General features: G+C 56.7%; 1 protein-coding gene across 3 annotated transcripts; it reads left to right on the top strand.

Moving 5' to 3' along the window:
* The first annotated feature begins 1,577 nt into the window (after window positions 1-1,577).
* RAE1 (ribonucleic acid export 1) lies at window positions 1,578-13,843 on the top strand. 3 transcript variants are annotated; one of them, XM_058679689.1, is made up of 11 exons: window positions 1,578-1,804; window positions 3,492-3,588; window positions 4,077-4,181; window positions 5,656-5,748; window positions 7,914-8,000; window positions 8,795-8,881; window positions 8,954-9,025; window positions 9,863-9,970; window positions 12,259-12,441; window positions 12,881-13,075; window positions 13,716-13,843. In XM_058679689.1, exons 2-11 carry the CDS (start codon window positions 3,499-3,501, stop codon window positions 13,800-13,802), a joined length of 1,107 nt encoding a protein of 368 aa, XP_058535672.1. In that variant the 5' UTR covers window positions 1,578-1,804; window positions 3,492-3,498; the 3' UTR covers window positions 13,803-13,843. The 3 variants fall into 3 exon arrangements, with proteins under 3 accessions (XP_058535672.1, XP_058535671.1, XP_058535673.1); XM_058679688.1 differs by having other exon boundaries at window positions 1,579-1,710; XM_058679690.1 differs by lacking the exon at window positions 1,578-1,804 and adding an exon at window positions 2,690-2,768.
* Window positions 13,844-23,330: the final 9,487 nt, after the last annotated feature.

Below are 23,330 nucleotides of genomic sequence, written 5' to 3'. Positions count from 1 at the left end.
ACTAACATTGTAAACTGACTTATTTTTTATTCACCTGGAAAACATGAACGCTTAAATAGTTAATTGTGTAAATATGGTAGCCGAGTCTACCAGTGTGATTATAACTATGATCAGTCTTTAATGTATTTTGTTTTTACTTCTCACCTACACTGTGTGGCTGGAATCCACAAACATATTTTATTTTTATTTATTTTTAAGATTTCTTTTTATTGGAAGGGCAGATATACAGAAAGGAGAGAGAGAGAGAGAAAGAGAGAGAGAGAGAAAGATCTGCCCATTGGCTCACTCCGCAACTGGCCACAACAGCCAGAGCTGAGCCAACCCAAAGCCAGGAGGCAGGAGCTTCTTTCGGGCCCCCCACATGGGTGCAGGGTCCCAAAGCCTTGGGCCGTCCTCTACTGCTCTCCCAGGCCACAAGCAGGGAGCTGGATGGGAAGTGGAGCAGCTGGGACACAAAGCCATGCTCATATGGGATCCTGGGTGTGCAGGGTGAGTTAGCCACTAAGCTAACGTGCTGGGGCCCAGACACACGTTTTGTTATTCTCTTTTTGGAGTATGGGGTGTGTGTGTGTAGAGGGGTGGAAGGAAAGGGGCCGATTTGGGGTCAGGCAGCATGCATTCCAACTCTACTCACTGTCTTTATGGCTGCCAACTAATCACAACTTGATCGTGGGTTCCTCCCTAGCAAAGCAAGGGTAAGAACACTAACAATGACCCGACAGTAATTGTGAGGGTGTCGCGCATGATAATAATAATGCCTCAGGGTGCAGCGGGCTCCTGCTACACCCCAGCGGATCTCCCTGGGGTGCACACACACAGGTAGGTGGTGGTTGCCCCGCCTCGGTCTCTGCCGTACACGGACACTCCTTGGAACCCACCAGCCCACGGCTGTCCGTGACCCTGACTCGGTCTCGGGCGAACACCTTAAAATCTATCCTGGCTCTATCCACAGGCGCCCGAAACCTTCCTGCAGAATTCACTCTCCAGTATGTCTTCACTCGCCTGCTGAGGGAAGCGGTTGCTTAGCAACAAGCAGCGGCGACGCCAACTTCGGACCAATCGACCAACTGCTGGCGTCGGGACTTCCTCTTGCCGTCAAGAGCGCTGCTGCGCAGGCGTCATCGCCTGCCGGAAGGAGCCGCCCTTTTCCTTGATGCCTTCCGAGCCGCACAGGAAGCGCCTCTGCGGCGCATGCGCTGTGTTCAGGGCGCGCTACACCCCGCGCGTGGGGAGACCGCGAGCTCCCGCGGCTCTCGTGGGTTCCTCCTCGCCGTCGTCTCCTCCGCACCGCGGCAAGTGGCCCCTGGTGCTGCCTGCGCCGCGGCGCGGCTCTGAGGTAAGCCCTCGCGGCGTCCCGAGTGCCCGCCGCCATGGCGCCCGCGGAGGCCGGGCCGACACCGCTGGCCGAGCTGCGCCGCGGCCCCTCGGGGTCCCCTCGAGGCTCGCCGGCCATCGGGAAGAACCTGGCTGGGCTCATGGCCGGCCCCGCCGGTGCCCGCGCGCCTTGCGGACGCCCCGCCCGGCGCTCCCCGTGGACGGCGCGCCTGTGTCCGCGCGCGCTTGTGTCCGCGCGGCTCGTGTCCACTCGAGCCCCCGGCGCCCCGACTGCCCCTGCCCTCCCCGAGCTGGCGTTCTGGTGGGGCGGACGTTGACGGGAGGTCCCGGACCCGGGACAGGTGCCATGAAGACGTCGAGGGGATGTGACCGCAGGTGTGGGTGATGTTCCCGCGCCCCGGGGAGGCCGGGAGGCCGACGGCCGTCTCGAAAAACGCCTTGCGAGGCAGCGTTAAGGGTCCCTCACAGTGTAGGTTGACGTGATGAGTTGGGGAACTTTCCGTAAACGTAGGTGCGGTATCAGGCCACTCAGTGCTGCCAAGAGTCCTGGGCTGGCCGCTGTGGAGTTGGAGTCCGAAAATGCTCCGAAGGGGAGGAGAGCGGGCGAATCCCTGCAGGTAGAGCCGGTGGGCCGGAGGGCACGGATGGAGAGCCGCACTGTGCCCGTGCCATTGGGGCCTGGCAGTGCCCAGCAGTTGGTTAACGTGAGAGTGACTTGGTCGCACATCCCAGGGCACATGCACTGTCCCTGCTGGAAGCCAAGGAGGGACTGTGGGAAGGGACTGTGTGCGACCTCACCCGAGCCTGTGGACTCCACAAGGCCGGCTGGCTTGCCCAGAGTCAGGCTGCCAGTTCTAGACTGGCTGTCGAAGCCTTGAGCCCTGGCACTTCACTGGGCTCCCCGCTGCGGGCCTGCTCCAGGTTCCTGACGTTTCCACGTTCGCTCCGTTGGCATGTCACCCACTGCCTGGCTCCTTTTGGACTAATGTGTACTGTCTGCTGGTGGGAGTTTGGGAAGGGCAGTATGGCAGATGCGCAGTGTGAGAAGCTTCAGGAGGTGCTGACACAGCCTCCTGGGAGGGAGCAAAGAGGGGCCTGCCAGGTGGGACACCCCGTTTCCCACATAATCCCATCTGATGTCAGAACGACACTAGACACTGACCGGGCTGTGTGTCACAGAGCAGGTGCCCCAGGCCTGCTGGGGTGGAACGCCCGGGGCTCCCTTGAAGGCCTGGCCCATGCTCCAGGCTGCTGGTTTGCCTCTGCTGTCGGGCATTGATGTCGCCTAGACCCGAGGGCGGGAATGGGGCTGCTGGCATCTCGGTGATTGTTGTCTCCCCAGGCACAGCTCACAGTCTCCAACTACAGGAGCAGAGTTCTTCCCCAGCTGGCAACTGAGGGCTTCACTCTGTTTTATCCTGCAGCAGTGCCAAGTGAAGGCTCTTTGTTTATTTATTTGTTTATATTTATCTGAAAGGCAGACTTTACAGAGAGAAAAGGAGAGACAGTCGCCCAGTGGTTCACTCCCCAAACGGCCATGGAGCCGGAGCAGGGCCAGTCCGAAGCCTGGAGTTTTGTCTGCGTCTCCCACTGTCTTCCGCACGTGGCTGCAGGGGCCCAAGGACTTGGGCAGTGGGCCATCTTGTACTGCCTTCTCAGGCGCACTAGAAGGGAGCTGGACTGGAAATGGAGCATCCGGGTCTTGAACTGGCACCCATATGGGGTGCTGGCACCACAGGTGGAGGATTAGCGTGCTTTGTCGTGGCACGAGCAGCATTATGCTTGCAGTTACTGAAGTAGCCTTTGGGGTGAGCATTTGGGGTGGCCACTAAGGTTCTGGTTGGACGGCTTGTGCCCCAAGCCAAGGTGCTTGGGTGTGAGTCCCGGCTCCGCTGCCTGGACCACATTCCCTCTGAGGCAACAGGTGCCGCTACAGGGGCCTGCATCCCTGCCGGCCATGGCAGGCGTTAGAGGTGACCTAGGGCATGGGAACTCACTCTGTCTCTTTGCCTTGCGGATAAGTGAAGAAGTAATGTACAACATGCAGTAACTGAAAATTTCATTAAAAAATCAGTATACCTATTGTCTCTTTGATCTTTCTTTGTCAGCCGGCAGTGAGAGGGTCTGTCCTTGACTTTTTCCACTTTGATTTTCAGGGGCAAAATGAGTTTGTTTGGAACGACCTCGGGCTTTGGAAGCAGCGGGACCAGCATGTTTGGCAGCACAACCACAGATAATCACAACCCCATGAAGGTACGGTGAGGCCTGGTGGCTCCGGGGCAGGGTGGGCAGGGCTCTTCCACCGCAGTGACAATAGGAAGACCAGACTTGGTGGGGCAGTGCAAAGCTCGACTTTCTCAAGTTATCAGAGCCCAGGAAAGCCGGGTTTCCCTGCCGGGCCTGTTCCTCCCGACTGCTAGCTCTCCCAGTCCCCCAAGGAACAGGTGCCTCAAGGCATGTGATTGAGTTGTCCCTTTCCAGCTCCAGCCAAGGACTGGTGGATGGGAATTCTGAGGTTGGGGAAGGAGCAGGGCTGCTGAGAACAGGGAACATGTGGCCGTGGGTGTCCCACCTGGGTGCTGCGGGTCATCCTGTGCGGGTGCACTCCCTGGAGATCTGAGGGCCCTGGGGCTTCTGCTTGGTGCCTGAGCATATGGCAAGCCCTGTGTCAGGCGTTCGGAAGCAAGAAGACAGGGTTGCAACTATGGCTGCAAACCTCTTAACGTGAGCTCTTCCCGCAGGACATTGAAGTGACTTCTTCTCCGGATGACAGCATCGGCTGTCTGTCTTTCAGCCCGCCCACCTTACCAGGGAACTTCCTCATCGCAGGGTCGTGGGCAAATGATGTAAGTGCTCCTGAGTGCAAGGACTGTTGGGCTCAGCGCTGGGCGGGCTGCCCCAGCCGGGCCGGTGGGCTCTCCCGTCCAGGGACAGCGGCGGCAGTTGAGGCTTGCTCGTGGCCTTCTGCAGGACTCTGGAGGGCACAAGCCCTTGTGAGTCGGGGTAGCCGGGCCTGCGCCGGTTTCCAGGGAAGACGCACAGTGCTACCAGGTCGGTGTGGTGCTGGACAGCACTGGCATCCTGAACACGCCCTTCGAGTGGATGTGACAACTTGCACCCTTTGGAGAATAGTGCAAGCGTACGCAGATACTGTACTCGCCCACCGTGTGTGACGGGTCGGTGTAGAAGCAGAGAGTCTGGCCGGAGAGTGAGCACAGGATGTGACAGTTCACAGAAGCAGGGCCCAACTTAAATCCTTCAGGGCTTGTGTGCCAGACTCCTCTCAAAGCAGCAAGAGTCCCCAGAATGCCATACACTGCTGGGCATGGTTCCTGCAGAGGGCCCCAGGCCGCATTTCCCAAGTGCTGAACCCCCCGCCCCGGGGGCCACTTCTGGAACTGATGAGGCTCGCAGGCTCGGGCGCTGTCATCTGAGTCGGTCTTCACTGGCTGAGGCTCTGCGTGCATCCTGTCAGCTCCTCTGTGTGGCCTGGGATGCTGAGGTCTGGAGGAGGGAGCAGCTGGCCCGGCCCCAGTGCGGCCAGGCTGTGGACCTCGCCGGCCGGCTCGGAGAGCAGGCTCCTGGTCACTGCCTAAGTGAACTCACTGGAAATGTCTGTGCCTGGTGATTGTAATTCGTGCTGTGCTTGTGTGACAGAAAGCCTTTGTTGGGGCCAGGGTGGCAGGGGCCAGGGACGGGAGCTGGGCAGTCTGGGTTGAGGGATTTCCTTTTTGTGGGCTGCTGCACACACTCAAGGGAATTTGCTGCTAAAAGCCGGGAGAAGAGTGGCGGTGAGCAGCTGCTGCAGGTGACAGCTGCACAGCTCAAGGGCGAGCCCACGCTGCCCTGTCCCTCTTCTGAGAGCCGCGTGTGCATGGAAGGCTGGCACCCCTGCAGCTGCGGCCTAGACCTGTCTGGCTCGGGGTGGGGGCTTTTCCCTGTTCTTGTCATTTTTCAAATTATAGTATTCAGAGTGGAAGGGTAACCCCCCTCCCCCCGCTGCCCTAGGTTCTGTGGAACCTAGGTAATGTGTGAGTGGTGCTGTGCCCTGGGGAGGGGTGGGAGAAAGTTCTCGGCAGTTGGAGAACAGCTGTTTGCATAGATTAATGCTCATGGATTTCAGAGATTGTAAACTCAGATTTTGGGTTTCTTCTCCGGTGTTTTGAAGTCCCCTTGCACGTTTCGGGTGCTCCGTTCTTGAAGCGACATTATTAGGCTGCCACGAGGAGCCTGTGTGTCGTCGGGCACTCTGCTGCGAGTCGGCGAGTGTGCGGATTGCTTCATGAACTGCTTAGTTTTCCCTCCTTTGTCTTGTTACAGGTGCGCTGCTGGGAAGTTCAGGACAGTGGACAGACAATTCCCAAAGCCCAACAGATGCACACTGGGCCTGTGCTCGATGTCTGCTGGAGTGATGTAGGTTTTTTTTAAAAGATTTATTTATTTTTATTGGAAAGTCAGATATACCTAGAGGAGGTGAGACAGAGAGGAAGATCTTCCGTCCGATGATTCACTCCCCAAGTGAGTGCAACAGCCGGTGCTGTGCCGATCCGAAGCCAGGAACCAGGAACCTCCTCCAGGTCTCCCACACGGGTACAAGGTCGCAAGGCTTTGGCCCATCATTGACTGCTTTCCCAGGTCCCAAGCAGGGAGCTGGATGGGAAGTGGAACTGCCGGGATCAGAACCGGCGCCCGTATGGGATCCCAGTGCGTTCAAGGCAAGGACTTTAGCAGCTAGGCCACAGCGCCAGGCCCAGTTCTGTTCATTTCTAATGTGCCCTTCTACTCAACAGTACGCTGGGATTCAGAAGTTAGTCACCTGGATGCAAGAGAAAGAGCCTCTGGGCAGGCCAGAGCCAGGGACCTGAGCCCTGGAGCCGTCACCTCCTAGAGGGGTCATAGAAGGAACTGGGACTTGAACCAAAGGCATCTTCACTGCTGGGCCGGACACCTGCCTCCGTTGGTTCTTGAGCCTAGGGTTAGTTAGGAGCTCCCCAAGGGAGGTCTGCATCCAGGATTGGGGCGCCGGCGCTGAGTCTGGCCGTGCTCCCTGCTGGGGTGCGCTCCGCTCCGAGAGGCGAGCGCTCGGTGCTCGCGTCTGTGCTCGCGTCTGTGCTGTCCATGTGGAAGACCCAGAGGCAGTTCAACAACGAACTGAGGGTGTATTTAGAAGTAAATATGGAAAGGATTTTGAAAAAGGATCTAATTCCTTGCTCAAGGTAACCTGTCAGTAAAACCTTAGACTTTTTAAATGTAAGAAACAACTGTCCTAAAATTATAAGTGTGCTGTCCTTTAACAGAAAAAAAAAAAACTCAAAAAAAAAAAGTTTGTGTTAGATGTTTGCAGCACCCTGGCTTTGTGGAGTTTGCTTGTCCTCCACAGATTCTGAGTATTAGCCCCAGTGTCCGCTGCCACCTCACAGCAGAGTACAACTGGCAGCCCTGCTTGGCATGCAGGTGCCCCAGCCTCCCTGTCACCTGCCTTGGTGGCTCAGCTTCAGAACCATCAGTTTGGGCCCTGTTGATTACACAGGATTTGCATATCATAAACACTGAACTTGCTTTCGGTGTGTAACTTTGTGACTGTTGGAAGGAGGCGCATCAGCCCTGGAGTGCCTCCTGCCCCACTTGTAGTCCACGCCTTCCCATTCCGCCCCTGATCCTTGGGCCATATTAACAGCACCACGAAGGAAGAATTGTGGAGCATGGCCACTTTGGAGTCTGGGTTCCTGGTCTCAGCAGGAATGCACTGGGGACCACCGGGAGACTCCCTGGGGCTTCACTACACAGTTACATCACCGCTGATTTGGCCACCTGCCGACCAGGTTGCTGCCTGCAACGATTTGTGGCCTTATCCTTGTGACTCCTTCCTAGGCGAAGAGCAGGTTCCATCCTTTCCAGGTGGGGACCTGGAGACTTCACCCTGGCAGGCAGTGTTGAGGGAGCTCTGAGCTTGGATGAGGTCCTCAGCCATACTCACTCATTCTGCTCTAGCAGCGGCAGCGGCACCTGCTCTCTGCCTGTGTGTGTGAATGTTTTCAGAACCACACACTGCCTGCGAGCTGTTGGCTCTTCTGTAGTTCACAGAGAAGCAGTGATTTGAAGTTAGGGTAGTTTCATTGCATAGTGTGAATATAAGCTGTGAATATCTGTGCCTACCTAGAGAAGGATGAATGTGGGAAACTGATTACACTTAGCAGGTCTAAATGACATGCTTGCGTTCGCCATCACTTTCCTGTAGCTTTAATATCGAAGTGAGAGCAAATTCTCCGAGTGGCCTGGAGTTTACCTCTGCGAGGAGAGCGGGCAGTCAGCGGAGCAAGACTTGGTTTTCATTGCGTCACTTTAAGCACTATTTCATTTCTTTTTACCTATTTATGTTTAATCTCCTTAAAAACAAATCAGGAAATGTAGAGCAGAAAATGCATTTCACGTGTGACACTTGCAAAACACTAGTCCTCGAATCCCTGGCAACGTGTAGACGGTCAGACTGAATGTGCCTGAAGTTCAGCCTGGCATCTGGGCGTACCTATGGCTAGAGGTTCAGGTTTTCTTAGAATGCTACATTTTCTTTATTTCAGGACGGGAGCAAAGTGTTTACTGCATCTTGTGATAAAACTGCCAAGATGTGGGACCTTAACAGCAATCAGGCGATCCAGATCGCACAGGTAACACACTCCCCCACGGGGTGCCGGGCAGCCTGGTGTCCCGGAGTGAGCACGACCACATTGGTTAAACCTCAGTGTATCAGAGATCTCGGTGTGATCTCGTTTGTGCCAGTACGTCACAGATAGTTTTATCCTGCATGAGTGTCTTTGAGAAGTTAGTTGCATTCAGGTTTATAAACAATGACTCTGCACGTGGCCCTTGAGTTCACACGTTTGACACTCAGCACCGTGTGCAGCCCCCCCTTGGCTGTGTTTTGGGTCGGTTGCTGTGGAGCAGCTCCCTGTTGCGCCTGCCTTGTGCTGGGGCCGGAAGTCACAGCAGTGAGGAAGGGGCCGATGCCGCGCCCCGTGAGCCTTCATGGTCTGTCTGGGGACAACAGGCTTGTTTCTGTGTGAAGAGCACAGAAATGGACAGAAGGTGGGCATGGAAGAGCCTCGTAGTAGAGTCCCCTTCCTGCTGGCTCCCCAGAATCATTCAGGAAAAAAGCCTGGTGGCGCTGACGGGCTTTCAGAAAGGCATTGGGCACTCTGAGACCGCAGTGCTGTGGACGGAAGAGCCTGCTTGCATAGTTGGTTCGCAGCTTGAGTGAGTGCTGCTGTCTGCTCCTGTCTCCTGGGGAGGGACTTGGCTCTCCTGCTGCTTGCTGACAAGTGAAGCCCCAGAGGTCTGTTGACCGCAGGGAAGCGCTGAATACCCTTTGGGTTCCATTTGCTGTGGCCACAGTAGTTAAATTGGCTCCTTCCTTCTCTTGGACATTGCTCATTTACTCTGACTGTTTGTGTCTTCCTAAAAGCACGATGCTCCTGTTAAAACCATACACTGGATCAAAGCCCCCAACTACAGCTGTGTGATGACTGGGAGCTGGGATAAGACTCTGAAGGTAAGGCCATGTCCCCATCTGGGCTGCAGCTCTGAGTGGAAGCATCACTTACTCCTCCTCTTCTGCTTTCAGTTCTGGGACACCAGGTCGTCAAACCCCATGATGGTTTTGCAACTCCCTGAGAGGTGTTACTGTGCTGATGTGGTAAGGAATTCCAAGCTTATATATCCCTTGGGGGAGGGGGGAAGTCAACATTTTTCACTTACAGCAAGCTGCAAACTCGTGGGTGGTCTGAAAGTCCCTCACTTTGTTGGCCGATACAGGATGTAGCTCAGATTGCTGCAGTCCTGCTCCGGGGAGCAGGGTGTGGTGCTGCCCTGAGCCTGTGTGAGTGTGGGCAGCCTGGCACGGCCGCCCCTCCTGCTGCAGTGCCTGTGATACAATTCCTGGGCTTCGGACCTTTGTCCATCTTACCTGCGTTTCTCCCAGTTTCCACTCTCAAGGATTTAAAGAATAGCCCAAGATGCAGATGGTGTTGATCTATATAACTTAGTAAGACATGGGGAGACATTGGAAGTGGCCTCGTGCACCAACAAGGTGGGCACAGGCCAAGGGACCCTGGCCTCTGGCCACATGAGGGACCCTGCCATCCGCTGTGGGTGTTCTCAAATGTGTGTGATGCGGGCTGATCTTCACAGAATGTTTCAACTAAAGGTTATGAATTCTACAAAAATAGGCATAGACATTTATGCTAGGAAAAACTAGGATAAATTATAGCGTTAGCAGCTATCATTTGAGGATGTGGTATAGGTGATTTTCACTTCTTCATTCTTTAGTATATGTCCTAAGTATTCACATATTTTATAACTCATTTTTAGAAACAAGCCAGGCCCCTGTTGAATGGCAGGATCTGTTGCCTCAGGTGCATTAGCAGGGAGCCAGTCACCTGGACTTGAACCAGGCACTCTGATCTGGGATGCGGATGCCGCGGGCGTCAGTTCAACCCACTGGCCCTCAGCACCTCTGCTTTCCTCTCCCTAGATATACCCGATGGCCGTGGTGGCGACAGCGGAGAGGGGCCTGATTGTCTATCAGTTGGAGAACCAGCCGTCTGAGTTCAGGAGGATAGAATCCCCACTGAAACATCAGGTGAGCCACGTTAAAAGTCCAGGCCTGTGCACCTGGCGCCTGCTCACATGGGCACACTGTCCCGATCTGGGTGATCGGACTTTGTGGTGGAGCTGTGTGGCTTGCAGTGCAGTGCTCAGCACCTCCCTGGTGTCCAGCGGGCTGTGTTGGAGTCCTCCTCCAGGCCTCTGGGCCACGTTTCCCTCACAGTCAGGCATGTTAGGTGACCTCTTGGCCCCTGGCCTGTTTCCCACCCATCTGACTGCAACTTGTGTCTCCTCACTGGGTCTTTTTTTTTTTTAATTACAAAGTCAGATATACTGAGAGGAGGAGAGACAGAGAGGAAGTGGAGCTGCCGGGACTAGAACCAGCGGCCACATGGGATCAAGGCGAGGACCTTAGCCACTAGGCCACGCCGTCGAGCCCTCCTCACTGGGTCTTAGCTGACAGGCTTCCTTGGGCATCTACCTAACACCGTGCCCTCCTCTGCCCAGGTGTGAGCGCATCTCCCACCCCACCCCTCAGTGTTGCTCAGGGACCCCAGGGACCAGACGGTAACGGTAACACCCCATCTGACTGCTTCCCTGTGTGCCTTGCGTGAAACCCAGGACCACACGTTGCAGCATCTTGGTCACATGTTGTCCTCAGGGCTCTGGCCACTATGCCCAGTGCTGTGTGGTGATACAGAGGTGTGTTAAGTACACATTGAGTATGCTCATTTACTCTGCCTGGTTCTGCCTGCTCGTGTGTGAGCTCCAAGCAGAAGCTGTTGGTATTTGTTGCTGCCTTGTTCTCAGGATGTAGCTGGCTCTGAGCCTGGTTGTTGGGTAGGTGGTGGTGGAGTGGAAGGGACGGCTCATCTTGCCTGGCCCTCCCGCACACCCTCCCCTGGCCTGTTTGGCAGAGGCTCTCCTCAGATCATTAAATGGGAGTTTCCACCTGCTTGTTTGTCCAAGCTGGAGTCCTGAACATCAGCCTTGAGTCGTCTGTTTTCTCAGTCCCCTGGTGTCCTCATGGAAAATGTAATCCAAGTCTCCATTTAGATCCCGACTTTGACATTGGTCTTCGTAATGATCTTGATTACGATGCCAGAAACACAGCAAAAGCAGAAATAGAAAATGAGACTAACAGGCTTCTTCATAGCAAATGAAACAACAAAAAGTCTATAGAATGGGGAAAAATATTAGTGAACTCTGACAAGGGTATCAATTTCCAAAATATATAAAGAATCCCTAGAACTCCACAGCAAGAAAACAGACCTGGTTAAAACATGGCTGAAGAGGGCCTGGCGCAATGGCTTCGTGGCTAAATCCTCACCTTGCATGCACTGGGATCCCATATGGCACCGGTTCACGTCCCGGCAACTCCACTTCCCATCCAGCTCCCTGCTGGTGGCCTAGGAAAGCAGAGAGACGGTCCAAAGCCTTGGGACCCTGCACCGGTATGGGAGACCTGGAAGAGGTTCCTGGTTCCCGGCATCGGATTGGCGCGCACCAGCCCGTTGCGGCTCACTTGGGGAGTGAGACATCGGATGGAAGCTCTTCCTCTCTCTCTCCTCCTCTCTGTATATCCGGCTTTCCAATAATAATAAAATCTTTTAAAAAAAAAGAAAATCTCATGGCTGAAGACTTGAATGAATACTTGTCCCAGGAGGATGGCCAGCAGGTGCATGGAAAGGAGCCAGCTCATTCATGGGAGAGAGATGAGATACAGGCTGCCGAGAGAGGGCTCATGGCTCGTGGCTGGCCTCTGGGAAGGCTGCTGCTAGAAAGTGAAGAGCTAGCGCGCCAGGCAGGCTGAGGGAAGGCAGGATGGTGAGCCAGTAGGAAGGCAGTGGGGGGCTTCTCAGGACAGCTCTGCAGTGTAGTTTTACTTCCTTGGAAAAGCAAGAGAGGAATCTTCCACCCATGCTGCTGATGGTGAGAGCCATCCAAGTGAGGAGTGTAGTGCTGGTCTTGCCCGTGCGTGGCCCCTGCACGGTGAGGAGTACTGCCGCAGCACGCCCTCTGCTTCCTTTCACCCCCGCAGGCACAGAGCAGTGGGCGATCTGAAGGGTGCCCACCTGCCCAGTGACTTGTGCTGGTCAAAGGGACCGGCTCCCTGCCTCCCCAGTTGAGGGGACAGTCCCGTGCTGGAACACACGGGGCCTCCGAGGGAGGCTGTGGCTTCAGTGCACTCATCCAGTCGTGTGACAGAGCACACAGATCCTAGAGGAGCCACTGGGATGACTCTTGCCAACAACTGTGATGTGTGTTAGCTATGAGACCTTGCGTTTACACTGTTGTGGCCTCTTTGTCTTTTAACTGTAGCATCGGTGTGTGGCTATTTTTAAAGACAAACAGAACAAGCCAACTGGATTTGCTCTCGGAAGTATTGAGGGGAGAGTTGCTATTCACTACATCAATCCTCCAAATCCTGCCAAAGATAACTTCACCTTTAAATGCCATCGATCCAATGGGACCAACACTTCTGCCCCTCAAGACATCTATGCGGTACGCTCTTAGAAGCTTCCCTTTGGCCTTGAAAACATCTGGAAACTAGAAGTAGAGGGTTCTCTGAATAACTGGGGCATGAGAAGCCAACTCCCTGCAGAGCTTGCGTGCTCACTAGGGGTAGGTCATGCTGTGTGGCAGTGTGTGTCCTGGGAACGCGCTGGCCATCCTCGCTGGCATCCCCGTGCGAGCCTCTGTGCGGTCTTCCCAGCGGTCAGTGCTGCTGGAGTGGCTTCACAGGCGTGCATGAGCCAAGACTAAAACAGTGGTATCTGTGTACGTGTGTTAGCTTCTGGCCTGGACTGCATGGCAAGAGACAGGATTAGTTCTGGGTCGGCAGAGTGATGGAGGCAGCACGGCTGAGAAAGCGTGTGGCTTCCTTCCTGACTCAGACACCCGCTCCTCCAGCCACTGCTCACTGTGTTCCTCAACCCTGCAGGTCAACGGCATTGCCTTCCACCCCGTTCATGGCACCCTGGCCACTGTGGGATCTGATGGCCGCTTCAGCTTCTGGGACAAAGATGCCAGAACAAAACTCAAAACTTCAGAGCAGTTAGATCAGCCAATAGCAGCCTGCTGCTTCAACCACAACGGGAACATATTTGCGTATGCCTCCAGCTACGACTGGTCCAAGGTGAGGAACCCCAGGCCTGCTTGATGTGCCATGAGGCCGCAGAGCCAGACACCTTTGTATTTTCAGGCAGGTCATTGTCACCTCTCTGACGGGCCTCCCTCGGGGGTCAGGAGGCCGAGGGCCACCCTTAGTCAGAAACAGCATCCTGGGATGCTTGGTCTGGTTTGCTGCTGCTCTAGGCTGGAGGCCGGTGCCAGGGAGGTGACTGGCAGGGCTGCGGGGAGCATGGTGGTTCTTACTCCAGCAGGCAAAGGCAGCACCGCTCAGTGCTGGCTGTGTTTCTGATGCCTCTGGAGGATGCATGGTGCGTGGGCATGTCACTTTTGAACACAACCTGTTGGGAGGAAACTGAAAGGGTGACAGCCATGCAGGTGACAGAGCAGTGCCAGGCTGGGCCCATCTGCTCTTCCCCCACCCCGCCCTGTGGGACAGCGTGATGGGAGTGGGAGGGGGAAGCTCTGCCGGGTTGCAGACCCACGCATGCACAGAGGTGTGTGTGTGTGTATTAGAGAATGCCACTTGCATGTGGCCTGAGCCACCCAGGTCCTGTGACACTGCTCAGTCGATTCTGATCACAAACCCCAGAGCCATTGATATTGAGAGCTCAGCACAGAATAACATCATTGGCTTTTCCCTCTAGGGACATGAGTTTTATAATCCTCAAAAGAAAAATTACATTTTCCTGCGGAATGCAGCTGAAGAACTAAAGCCCAGGAATAAGAAGTAGCGACTGGAGGCATCAGGCCATCCTCTGCTCGTCTCGGCATGTGTGTGTGCCCCAACGGTGGTGGGGCATCAGCACGGACACGAGTGTCACTCCCTGGAGAAAACGATGTCGTTGTCGAGCAGCCGTGAGCGCGGCCCCTGCGGCGCTTGCTGACTCCCTTCCACTGCCTGCCAGGGTTTCCCTGCCACACCGAGGAGACTGCCGTTCTGTAGAAGTTAGCACCAGGGACACTGCAGTGCGTCCTCCAGCCCCATGGGTGTTGGAGAGAGTGGGAAGCAGCCTGAGCCCTGTACTGTATTTTGTAATAAACCGTTTTGGGATTGCCTCCCGGCTGCCTTTTGTCTTCACCCATGCCCGGGCCATCTGTGACGCGGTCATCTTGCTCAGCACCAGCAGCAGTGTGGGTTGGAGACGCCATGGGAAGCACGGAAGCCCTGCAGCTCCGGAGGGCACTCCTGCCAGCCATGGGAGCAGTGCTTGCAGTCTTTGCCACACGGTGGCCGGAATGTGGCAGACTCTGAATGTGGCATCCTGGGTCCCCGGGCTTCAGTGCTCTCTGCTGGGCACGGCTCTGCTGGGCAGTTTCTAGTGACTCGGTGAGTCTGTCCTTGTGCTGAGGGACGGGCCTTTGTGGGCCTGCTTTGCAAGGCCCAACCAATGGGTGACTTGTGTGTGGCCTTCCAGATAGCACCTGGGTCCCCTGCCTGGGAACTGCTCTGAACTTGTGCCCCCAACAGTGGTCTTTCTGGCTGTTCTTTGTATTCCCTGTCATCTTTAAATCCTGGTTGGTAAGTATCCAAAGTGACGTGCAGCATGGTGTTTGAGTTGGCTGTTTTTGCCCTGATGCCCGATGCTTCCGCTGTCCTGAGTGGAGAGTGCAGTACGGTGGTGCTGTGCTCATAAAAAGCAATGACAATAAAGCTCTCCGGAACAGACTGCCTGTACTCAGCGCTTCGGATTCTCTGGTAGTCAGGTGACGCCTTGGCGCCCTGTGTTTTACCCTAAAGTTTATTATCTAGAGTAACATTTTTTTCCCCTTTTCCATTTCTGGACCAGTCTTGTGGTTTTACAAGCTGTATGGGAAGATCTAGCACATAGAGGTGCTCTGAGGAAAGAGTTGGGTGAGGTGGATTAGACGCACCAGTCCCAACTTAGCCGGCCTCACTGTCACAGTGACTGACTACAGAGAAACGACAAGTAAACCACAGCTTTTAGAATTGATTTTTCAAGATTTATTTTTACTGGAAAAGTAGATGTGCAGAGAGAATAGACAGATCTTCCATCTGCTGGTTCACTGTCCAGATGGCCACGAGAGCCAGAGGTGAGCTGATCTGAAGCCAGGAGCTTCTGGGTGGGTCTCCCACGTGGTGTAGACTCCCAAGGCTTTGGGCCGTCCTCCACTGCTTTCCCAGGCCACAGGCAGGGAGCTGGGTGGGAAACAGCAGCTGGGACACCAACCAGTGGCCATATGGGACTCTTGGGGGTGGCAGGGAAGGATTTAGCCATTGAGCCATCGTCCTGGGCCCCTCTAGAATGTTGTTTCCCAGTCCTCAGCTTTGCCAGGTCACACAGGGGATGGTTTTTTATAACTAGCAAGTTGAAAACCGTGCTTTGCCCCCCAACCCCCGCCCTGGGTTTGAAGTGGGCTGCATGAAGTGGAAGGACGCCATGTCGGTGAGCTTCGTGCTCTCAGAACTGTGAGAGATGTCTGACTGCCCACTCTGTGGTTCCCTGTTAGAGCAATGCAAAGTAAGCTAAAGGCCGTGTTCAAAGCACGTCAGATTTGTTGCCATCACTTTGTAGAAAACGTGGAAAACTGGTGTCTTACCTAAAGCAGAAAGTAACCATAAGAATGCAGTGAAAATCAAGGCATGCAAGAATAAACAGAAGGGAAACAGCTTACAACAGCCAGGGCTGGGCCAGGCTGAAGCCCAGAGCCAGGCAAGAGCTCAGCTTCCCAGGAGGCACACCAGCAGGGAGCTCGGTAACAAGTGAAGGTGGCAGGCCTGGTGCAATGGCAGTGGCTAAAGCCTCACCTTGCAAGCGCCGGGATCCCATGTGGGTGCTAGTTTGAGTCCCGGCTGCTCCACTTCCCATCCAACTCCCTGCTTGTGGCCTGGGAAAGCAGTGAGGGACGGCCCAAAGACTTGGGAGTTTACATCCATGTGGGAGACCTGGAAGAGACTCCTGGTTACCAGCTTTGCATTGGCTCAACTCCTACCATTGTGGCCATTTGGGGAGTGAACCAGCAGATGGAAGCTCTTTATCTCCTCCAAAACTCTGATCAGACTTTCCAATAAAAATGGATAAATCTTAAAAATAAGTAAAAAGGAAAGTGAGGGCTGATGCAGGTTCCTGGGCACATGTTGTATCCCCTGCACCCCACCCCAATAGACATTGTAATCCCACACTCCATGAACCCTGGGGACTGCCTGAATGTCCCGGGTTGGCATTTTCTTTGTACAGTCACTGGTTTATCTGTCTCAGGATGCATGCTTGTGCTCCAGTCACACGCCCCCACAGGCCAGCAGGAGCCATCCCCTTGTGTTCTCCCTTGGATGGGAGGAGTGAATATATTGATGTGACATTTGCATTAGCTGGATGATACCACCGTTAGCAGCCTGTGCCGGAGCCAGGGTACCTGCCTCCAAATCCCAGTTTAAATCTTTTTGATCATCAGATCAACAGTTGCTGTATCCATAAGATAAGATGGGAGAGAGTGCAGTCTCACAAGTGGTGCAAGTAGCCCGAGCTATGGCTGGCTGGGGGTCCGGTCCCTTAGCTCCTGCTTCTGCAAGTGCCAGGTGGGATGGCTGGAGTCCCTGGGAGGTCGCCTATCCCAGAAGGCCCTTCTGTCTGGAGACCGCGAGGTTTGAGATGCGCGCCCCCAGCCCAGGCTGTTTGTTGGACCAGCAGATGGCGCCAGCGAGCGGCCCCAGTGCAGAAGGTGTTCTCTGTTGCCATTTCCTACTCCCTAGCTCCCTGGAGCTGAGCGAGCCAGAGCCCAGGGTGGATGGTGGACAAAGCAAGCCGCTTCAGGGTTACTACAAGACAGCCTTGAGTGCTCCCACCACCAAAAAAGGGTGCACGCTTGAGGCGTATCCTGACTTGACAAGGACACAGGTGTACAGGCTTGAGGTCGGACACTGGAGGAGGCTGCTTGGCATGGCCGTGTGGGGTGTTCACACCCTGGGCCACAGTGCCTTGGAGTCAATCTGGGCTACACGTCCAAGTCCAGTTCCCTGCTGTCGGACATCCTGGGAGACAGCAGGTGATGGTCAAGCATTAGGATCCCTGCCACCCACAAGGCGACCTGAGTTGAGTTCTGGGCTCCTGGCTTCAGCATGGCCCAGCCTTGACTGGCGTGAGCATCCTGTGGGGAGAGCCAGCAGATGAAAGATCTCTGTTTTCTCTCTGCCTTTCAAACATTAAAAGAGAAATCACATTGTACCCCATATGAATAGACAGCCGTGCACCACCTGAAAACAGGCCTTGAGAGCTCACCAGGGCAGGGGTTAGGAAGCGTCCCCTACTGAGTTCTTCTGCTGTCAGTTCCGGCTTCTGGCTGACGCACTTCCTCAGCAGCACACAGCTCAGAGTGGCTGTATCCCTGCCTCCCTGTGTGGGAGACCTGGCACACGTCCCTGGCTCCCGGTCCAGTATCAGCTCTTGGGGGCACTGAAGGCATACCCAGCAGCAGACGGAAGTTCGTGTTCTCTGTCTCTCAGAGGAATAAATATGTATTTCTTTAACTTTAGGAAATGACAGTGACAGATTATCTAAGTGACCCATGACAATCATTTGAAATGATGGTTATCATTTCAAATAATCGGCATGGTGACATATCAGGCTATGGGTACGGATTTCCGACCCAGCTGCTCCACTTCCCATCCAGCTCCCTGCCTGTGGCCTGGGAAAGCAGTTGAGGATGGCCCCAGGCCTTGGGACCCTGCGTGGGAGACCCAGAAGAAGCTCCTGGCTCTTGACTTCAGATGAGCTCAGCTCCAACCATGGTGGTCATCCGGAGAGTGAACCAAAGGATGGAAGCTCTCTCTGTCTCTGTAACTCTGCCTTTCAAATAAATAAGAGGAAGGAAGGGAGGGAAGGAAACAAACTATTCTGCAGAGCACGGAGCGCCCCAACGCATCAAGGGCCTCGTGAGCCGACATGAGTGGACGCAGCCTGCAGAGGTCAGACGCTCACTCTGCGTGCCTGGGGTCCCACTCTCACAGCAGGGTGGCTGTGCACTCCTGGAGCCCCTCCCATGTCTCATGCATTTTATTTATTTCTCTTTTAAAGACGTATTTATCTAAAAGGCGATCACAGACAGGGAAAGGCAGGTCTTCTATCCACTGGTCCACTCGTCAGATGACCACAGTGTCCAGGGCTGGCAGGTCACATTCGTCCTGCAAACGGAGGCAGAGGGAGAGCAGTGGCCATGGCTGGCGGGAAGACTGAGGAGGCAGTGGGAGCCAAGGACCCCTGATAAAGCAAGGAGTTCTGAGTGCAGGCTGGTCCAGAGAACCAGCTCTGTGCCCCCCAACCCCCCAGCAGCCTCTGGAAGCCATGGCAGGCACACGACTACATAATGGGAAGGTATGCCTGTTGCAGTTGAACACACCAGGCTTTGCTGGAAGCTGCCTGGAGCAGTCACATGAAGGAGTTGCTGCCTGGGCCCAGGGGTCCCCAGGTAAACCAAGGGTCTGTGGATGCAGTGGGGGGCAACAGCTCTGCAGTGCCCCCAACTGGGGGGCAGAGCAGAACAGGGACTGCAACCCCAGGCTGCTGTGGCTGGTGAGGGCGACTGTCCCGGCTAACACAGGGGCACACACAGGCTCCTTGGTCCCAGGGCTGCATGGGTACTGCTGGGGCCCAACATCACTGCTTTCCTCCACGAATCCAGACCTTCTGTCCTCAACATCTTGGTTCTCAGTGGACAGTCACAGACTCTACAGTCCAAATGGCTCTGGGAGGGAACACTCATTGGGCCGCGAATGAGGCTATTGATGGTGACGGAGTTGGTGGGGCCCTCTGCAGAAGGCAAAGGGGCCGCTGGCACCTGCTGTGGCAGTGAGACCATGTAAATGGCTCTGGATAAGGCCACCAGGCCGCTGGGCACCCCCTGGATGTTCCCCTTCCCCAGCCCTGTGAAGACAGCATCATTGTCACACCCAACATATAACCAACAACTGGGGCCAGGAAGTCACCCCCAGCTAACATGAGATGTATGCCTCTGCTCCCAGGCGGTGGCTCCCAAGAGGGAGTGGATGAGGCCGCCTGTGCTGCAGAGCTGGCCTGGCCAGGCCCCGTCCAGGCTGTGTGGAAGTCCCGGAGCCCTGTGGTCCAGGGGCTTCCTCTTTTGGTTTTACTGGGCTCATGTTTTCATTCAAGTCTCTCTGGGGTCTGGGGCTTGGGGTTTTGGGGGCCGGGAAGCCGGTGCAGGTGGCCTACATGTTCCCATCCTGTGGCCCAGGGCAAGAGAGGGCCGCTCTGATTGGAATCCACGGCACTCTCTTGCTGCCCTTCCCGTCTGCACCATGCAGAGCTGTGAGCCTGAGACACTGTCCCCAGGGCAGCAGAGGCGACACCTGCCTTGTATGTTCACTCCGCACAGGCCCTGCCCGCCTTGCACCACCTGCACTCGTCACAGAGCCCGCCCCCCGTACAGAGCCCTGCTGGTGTCCCCTGGGGATGTGACCACGCTGGGCCACACGGACAGAGGAAGGCAGGCAGGGAGCAAAGACCCCTGCCTGCCACAGTGGCCCTTCGGCCAGCAGTCCTGGCTGGCTGGCTGGCGCTGGCTTCTTTTTCCCATTCGTGCTTGCTGGAGGGAGCTTAGCATGGGGTTTCTTACTCCCAGCACCATGGACCACAGGATGTCAGCAAGACCCCTGGGAACAGGCCCTCCCTTGTGCGACCAGTGACCAATGCCCACTGGACTTAGGGGTGTTGGGCCCAGTGTCTAAAAGTGCCCTGCGCTTTGCTTGGGACCACACTGGCACATCCCAGCTCCGGCAGGCCGCCTAGGCTAGCACCAAAGGCTGAGGGATGAGGACCAAGACCATCTGCATCCTGCAGCAGAGCCGTGGGGGTGTCCACAAAGACCCCCTGGGCCCGTCCACAGGTGGGTGTGCTGACACGTCCACTCAGGATTTCTCTTTCCAGCCTCACCAGCAGCGGGGGCTGACATGGAGAGTGCATGGTTTCCCATCAGAGCCCAGGGACCCTCTTGCCAGCACTCATTGTCAAGGCCACCTTGGGCCACCTTCAACCTCATGGGGATAGACCCCGACATCCAAGGACCAACCCAAACCCAGTGAGCTGAAGCTTAACGCGAGCGGAGATGTCTGCCAGCTTGGCTGGTAAGGGAAAGACATCTACCTCCCAGACCTGCCTCTCTCCCCCTTTGTGGCTCAGCTACCTCCTCACCTTTCCCAAACTTCTGAGGGTCCAGGGGCTTGGCAGGGGTGTCCAGCAGCGACCACCACTGCAGCCCAGCAGGCCCAGGAACTGCCCCTTGTCACGGATGGGCCCCACAGCCCGTCTTCACCCAGGTGTGTGACACCCAGGTGTGTGACACCATTAAAAAACCTGACCAGTGCGGCCTCAGGCCCCGCTCTGGGGGGCTGGTCAGATGAGCAGGGCTGACCCGGAGTGCCCATGGTGATCCAGGGTGGCAACCCTTCCTCCTTGACCCCCTGAGAGGCAGGGTGGCCTCCTTTCTCTCAGGGGACCAGCAGTGCCAGTCCAGCTCTGGGGACAGCGGGACCGGACAGTCATGCCCCCCCCCCTACAATTCTCACTCTGCCCCTGCCTTACCCTGCCCCCGCTGTGTGCCCGGGCACTGGGGTAAGCTCTGTGATATTCTAGTTGCTCTACCTCGGCAGCAGGCAAGACACGGTGCCCCCGCCCTGCCCAGTTGCTGCTGGGGCCTACCTGCCTGCCGGGGGCCTGGGGAAGCCACATTGAACCCCAGAGCCCTGTGTCCACAGAGCACACCCACCCACACGGAGGACAAAGGCCATGGCAGGGTGGGTGAAGCTGCCCAGCGTAAGAGCTGGCACAAAGCAGGCACTCCCAAGAAAATGCGGTTGAGTGAGATGGGAAGAATCACCCCAGGAAAAATGCCCCGGCTCAAGTGCATTCATTCAGGGCCTCTGGGAGGACGTCCTCAGCTGCCCGCCCCCGTGCCCGGAGCTGGCCTCCTGCTTCTGTGCACGCTGGGAGGCAGCGGGTGAGGGCTCCAAGCCTGGGACCCTGCCACCTACCGCAGGGCAGACCTTGGGCTCTGGGCTCCCCGCCTCAACCTGGCCCAGCCTGAGCTGTGGCAAGCATGTGAGAAGTGAACCAGCAAATGGAAAACCCATCTCTCTTTCCTTTCTTCTCCTTTTTTTTTTGGGGGGGGGGTGATAAGAATAAAATAGGGGTGCAGCTATAATCCCTGGCTTCCACCATTTCCGTTCCGGAGGTCTGGAGGACACCTGGTGGCCCCTTGGCCCTCTCCCTGGCCCCTTCTCTGTGTTCCCTGGCAGTACCCACGTGAACATCCTTACCGAAATGCAAATACCAGGTCCTCGCCTCTCTGCTCCGGCTAAATTGTAAGCCGAGGGGACGGCGTGTTCTCGCGCCTCGACGGATCAGAGCCTCGGCCTGCAGCAAGCATGCGTGTCGGCGAGCTGGGCAGGGCTGTGGACACGCCAGGGCGCTGCGCGGGCACACCACTTGGCGATGCGGAGACCTGATGGGGCCAGGGAAGAAGTCGGAGCACGAACAACGGAAGACTGGGCGCTGAGGCCGCCGCTTCCTCGGTCCCGGAGGCTCCTCCCCCGCGCCCCAGGCCCCGCGCCCGCAGCGCCCACACGTGCTCCGCGGCTCCCCGGGGCGGGACGGGGCGGGACGGGGCCGGTGGCCCGGGCGACGCTGGGACTTGTAGGCGGGAGTCCCCCGCGCCCCCGTGTGCTGCCCCGGGCCTGGGCCCCCACCGGTGGGGTACCGCTGGGACGGCGTCGGAGGGGCGCGACGTCACGGAGAGGACCCCGCATCACCACGCCGCGGGCCGGCCGGGCGATGGCCGCCTTCCTGGGCCCTTTAGGAGACGAGTCAAGGTCACGCAGAGCCCAAATTTCCAAAGGGGGCTTTGGCTCGTCGTCCGAGGACTCCTCACTTAACCGACCCCACAGCTGGAGCTCGCCAAGCGGAGGAGAAAGACATCCCACCCCACCCCCATAACAGCAGGCATCTGTGCGCGAACAGTGCGGGGGAGGGAACAGCCCGGGAAGTCTCGGAAACTGAGCCAGGTGGGCAGCGTGCGCCCCGCGGAGGCAGGGACTGGGGCGTCTAGGGCCGGCCTGGGGGGCTGCAGGGGGTCGGGTCGTTCTAGACAGGTTGTTAAAGCCACGCAGCCAGGGCACTAGAAGGATGTGGATAAAACGCTGAAAGAGGGGAGCAAACCTACTAAGTGCACCCTGCTTTCCCCCAGCCTGCGGGTCCCTCTGGGTCTGCACAGGCCACCCCCACGTTCCACTGTGAGAGAGGAGCCCCCCAGACCTGCAGTTCCCCCAAAAGCCTGGCCTGGGGGTGGGATGGCTTTGAACCCCTAGGTGAGCGCCCTAAGGCAGGGGTGGAGCAACTGGCGTCAGGGCTGCTTCCTGCACCGTGCCAGCGCAATGATTGATTTATTTACTTTGAAGATGGATTTACTTATTTACATGCTTATTTGGAAGGTGGAGTTATCGAGACAGGCCTTCCATCTGCTGGTTCACACACCAAGTGGCACAGGGTGAAAGCCGGGATTTCCCACGTGGGTGCAGGGTCCCACGGCTTTGGGTCATCCTCTGCTGTTTCCCCAGGCCACAAGCAGGGAGCTGGATGGGAAGTGGAGCAGCCGGGACTCGAACCGGCGCTCATGTGGGGTGCCAGCACGTGGGAGACGCTTAGTCAGCTATGCCACCCCCCATGCCTTGCAATCTTAATATCCTGTGAGCCTTGCAGGGAGCGTGAAGCCCACGGCACAAGTTCCCATTCTTACCGTGGGGCACCGGGACAGAGGGTCCCAGCGGTGGAGCCCCCACCCCTCAGAGGCGTCCCAGGGTACCCCCGTGGCCCCACTTGCCTGGTGGCATCTGCTCCTTGTTACTATTGTCTAACTTAGAGCGTCCGATTTCCCTGCCTTCCGAGTTGTACACTCTGGCTCAGAAAAGCTCCCCGAGGCTGGAGGTGGCCGCCCCTGCACCTGTCGTGGGGGGTACAGGGGGTCCCTGAGCCGTGCTGCGTTTACAGATGCAACCAGACTCTCTACCTTTCCTATGGGTGCTGACGCGACACGCATGATGCTAATAACACGCGATCCACCCGAGAATGCTCCCGAAAGCGGCGCCCCCGCGCCCGGATCCACGGCGTCCTCCGGCGCGCCCCGGCTGGGCGCGGGCTGGGACTACACCTCCCAGCGGCCCCCGCGCGCCGGGCGGGGCGTGCCCGGGGGCGGGGCCCACCGCCTGGGGGCGGGGCCAGCTACAAAGCGCTCGCGGG

This window comes from Ochotona princeps, chromosome 22 (assembly GCF_030435755.1).
Source record: "Ochotona princeps isolate mOchPri1 chromosome 22, mOchPri1.hap1, whole genome shotgun sequence".
NCBI classification, from domain to species: domain Eukaryota; kingdom Metazoa; phylum Chordata; class Mammalia; order Lagomorpha; family Ochotonidae; genus Ochotona; species Ochotona princeps.
This window is presented reverse-complemented; position numbering and strand designations above follow the sequence as displayed.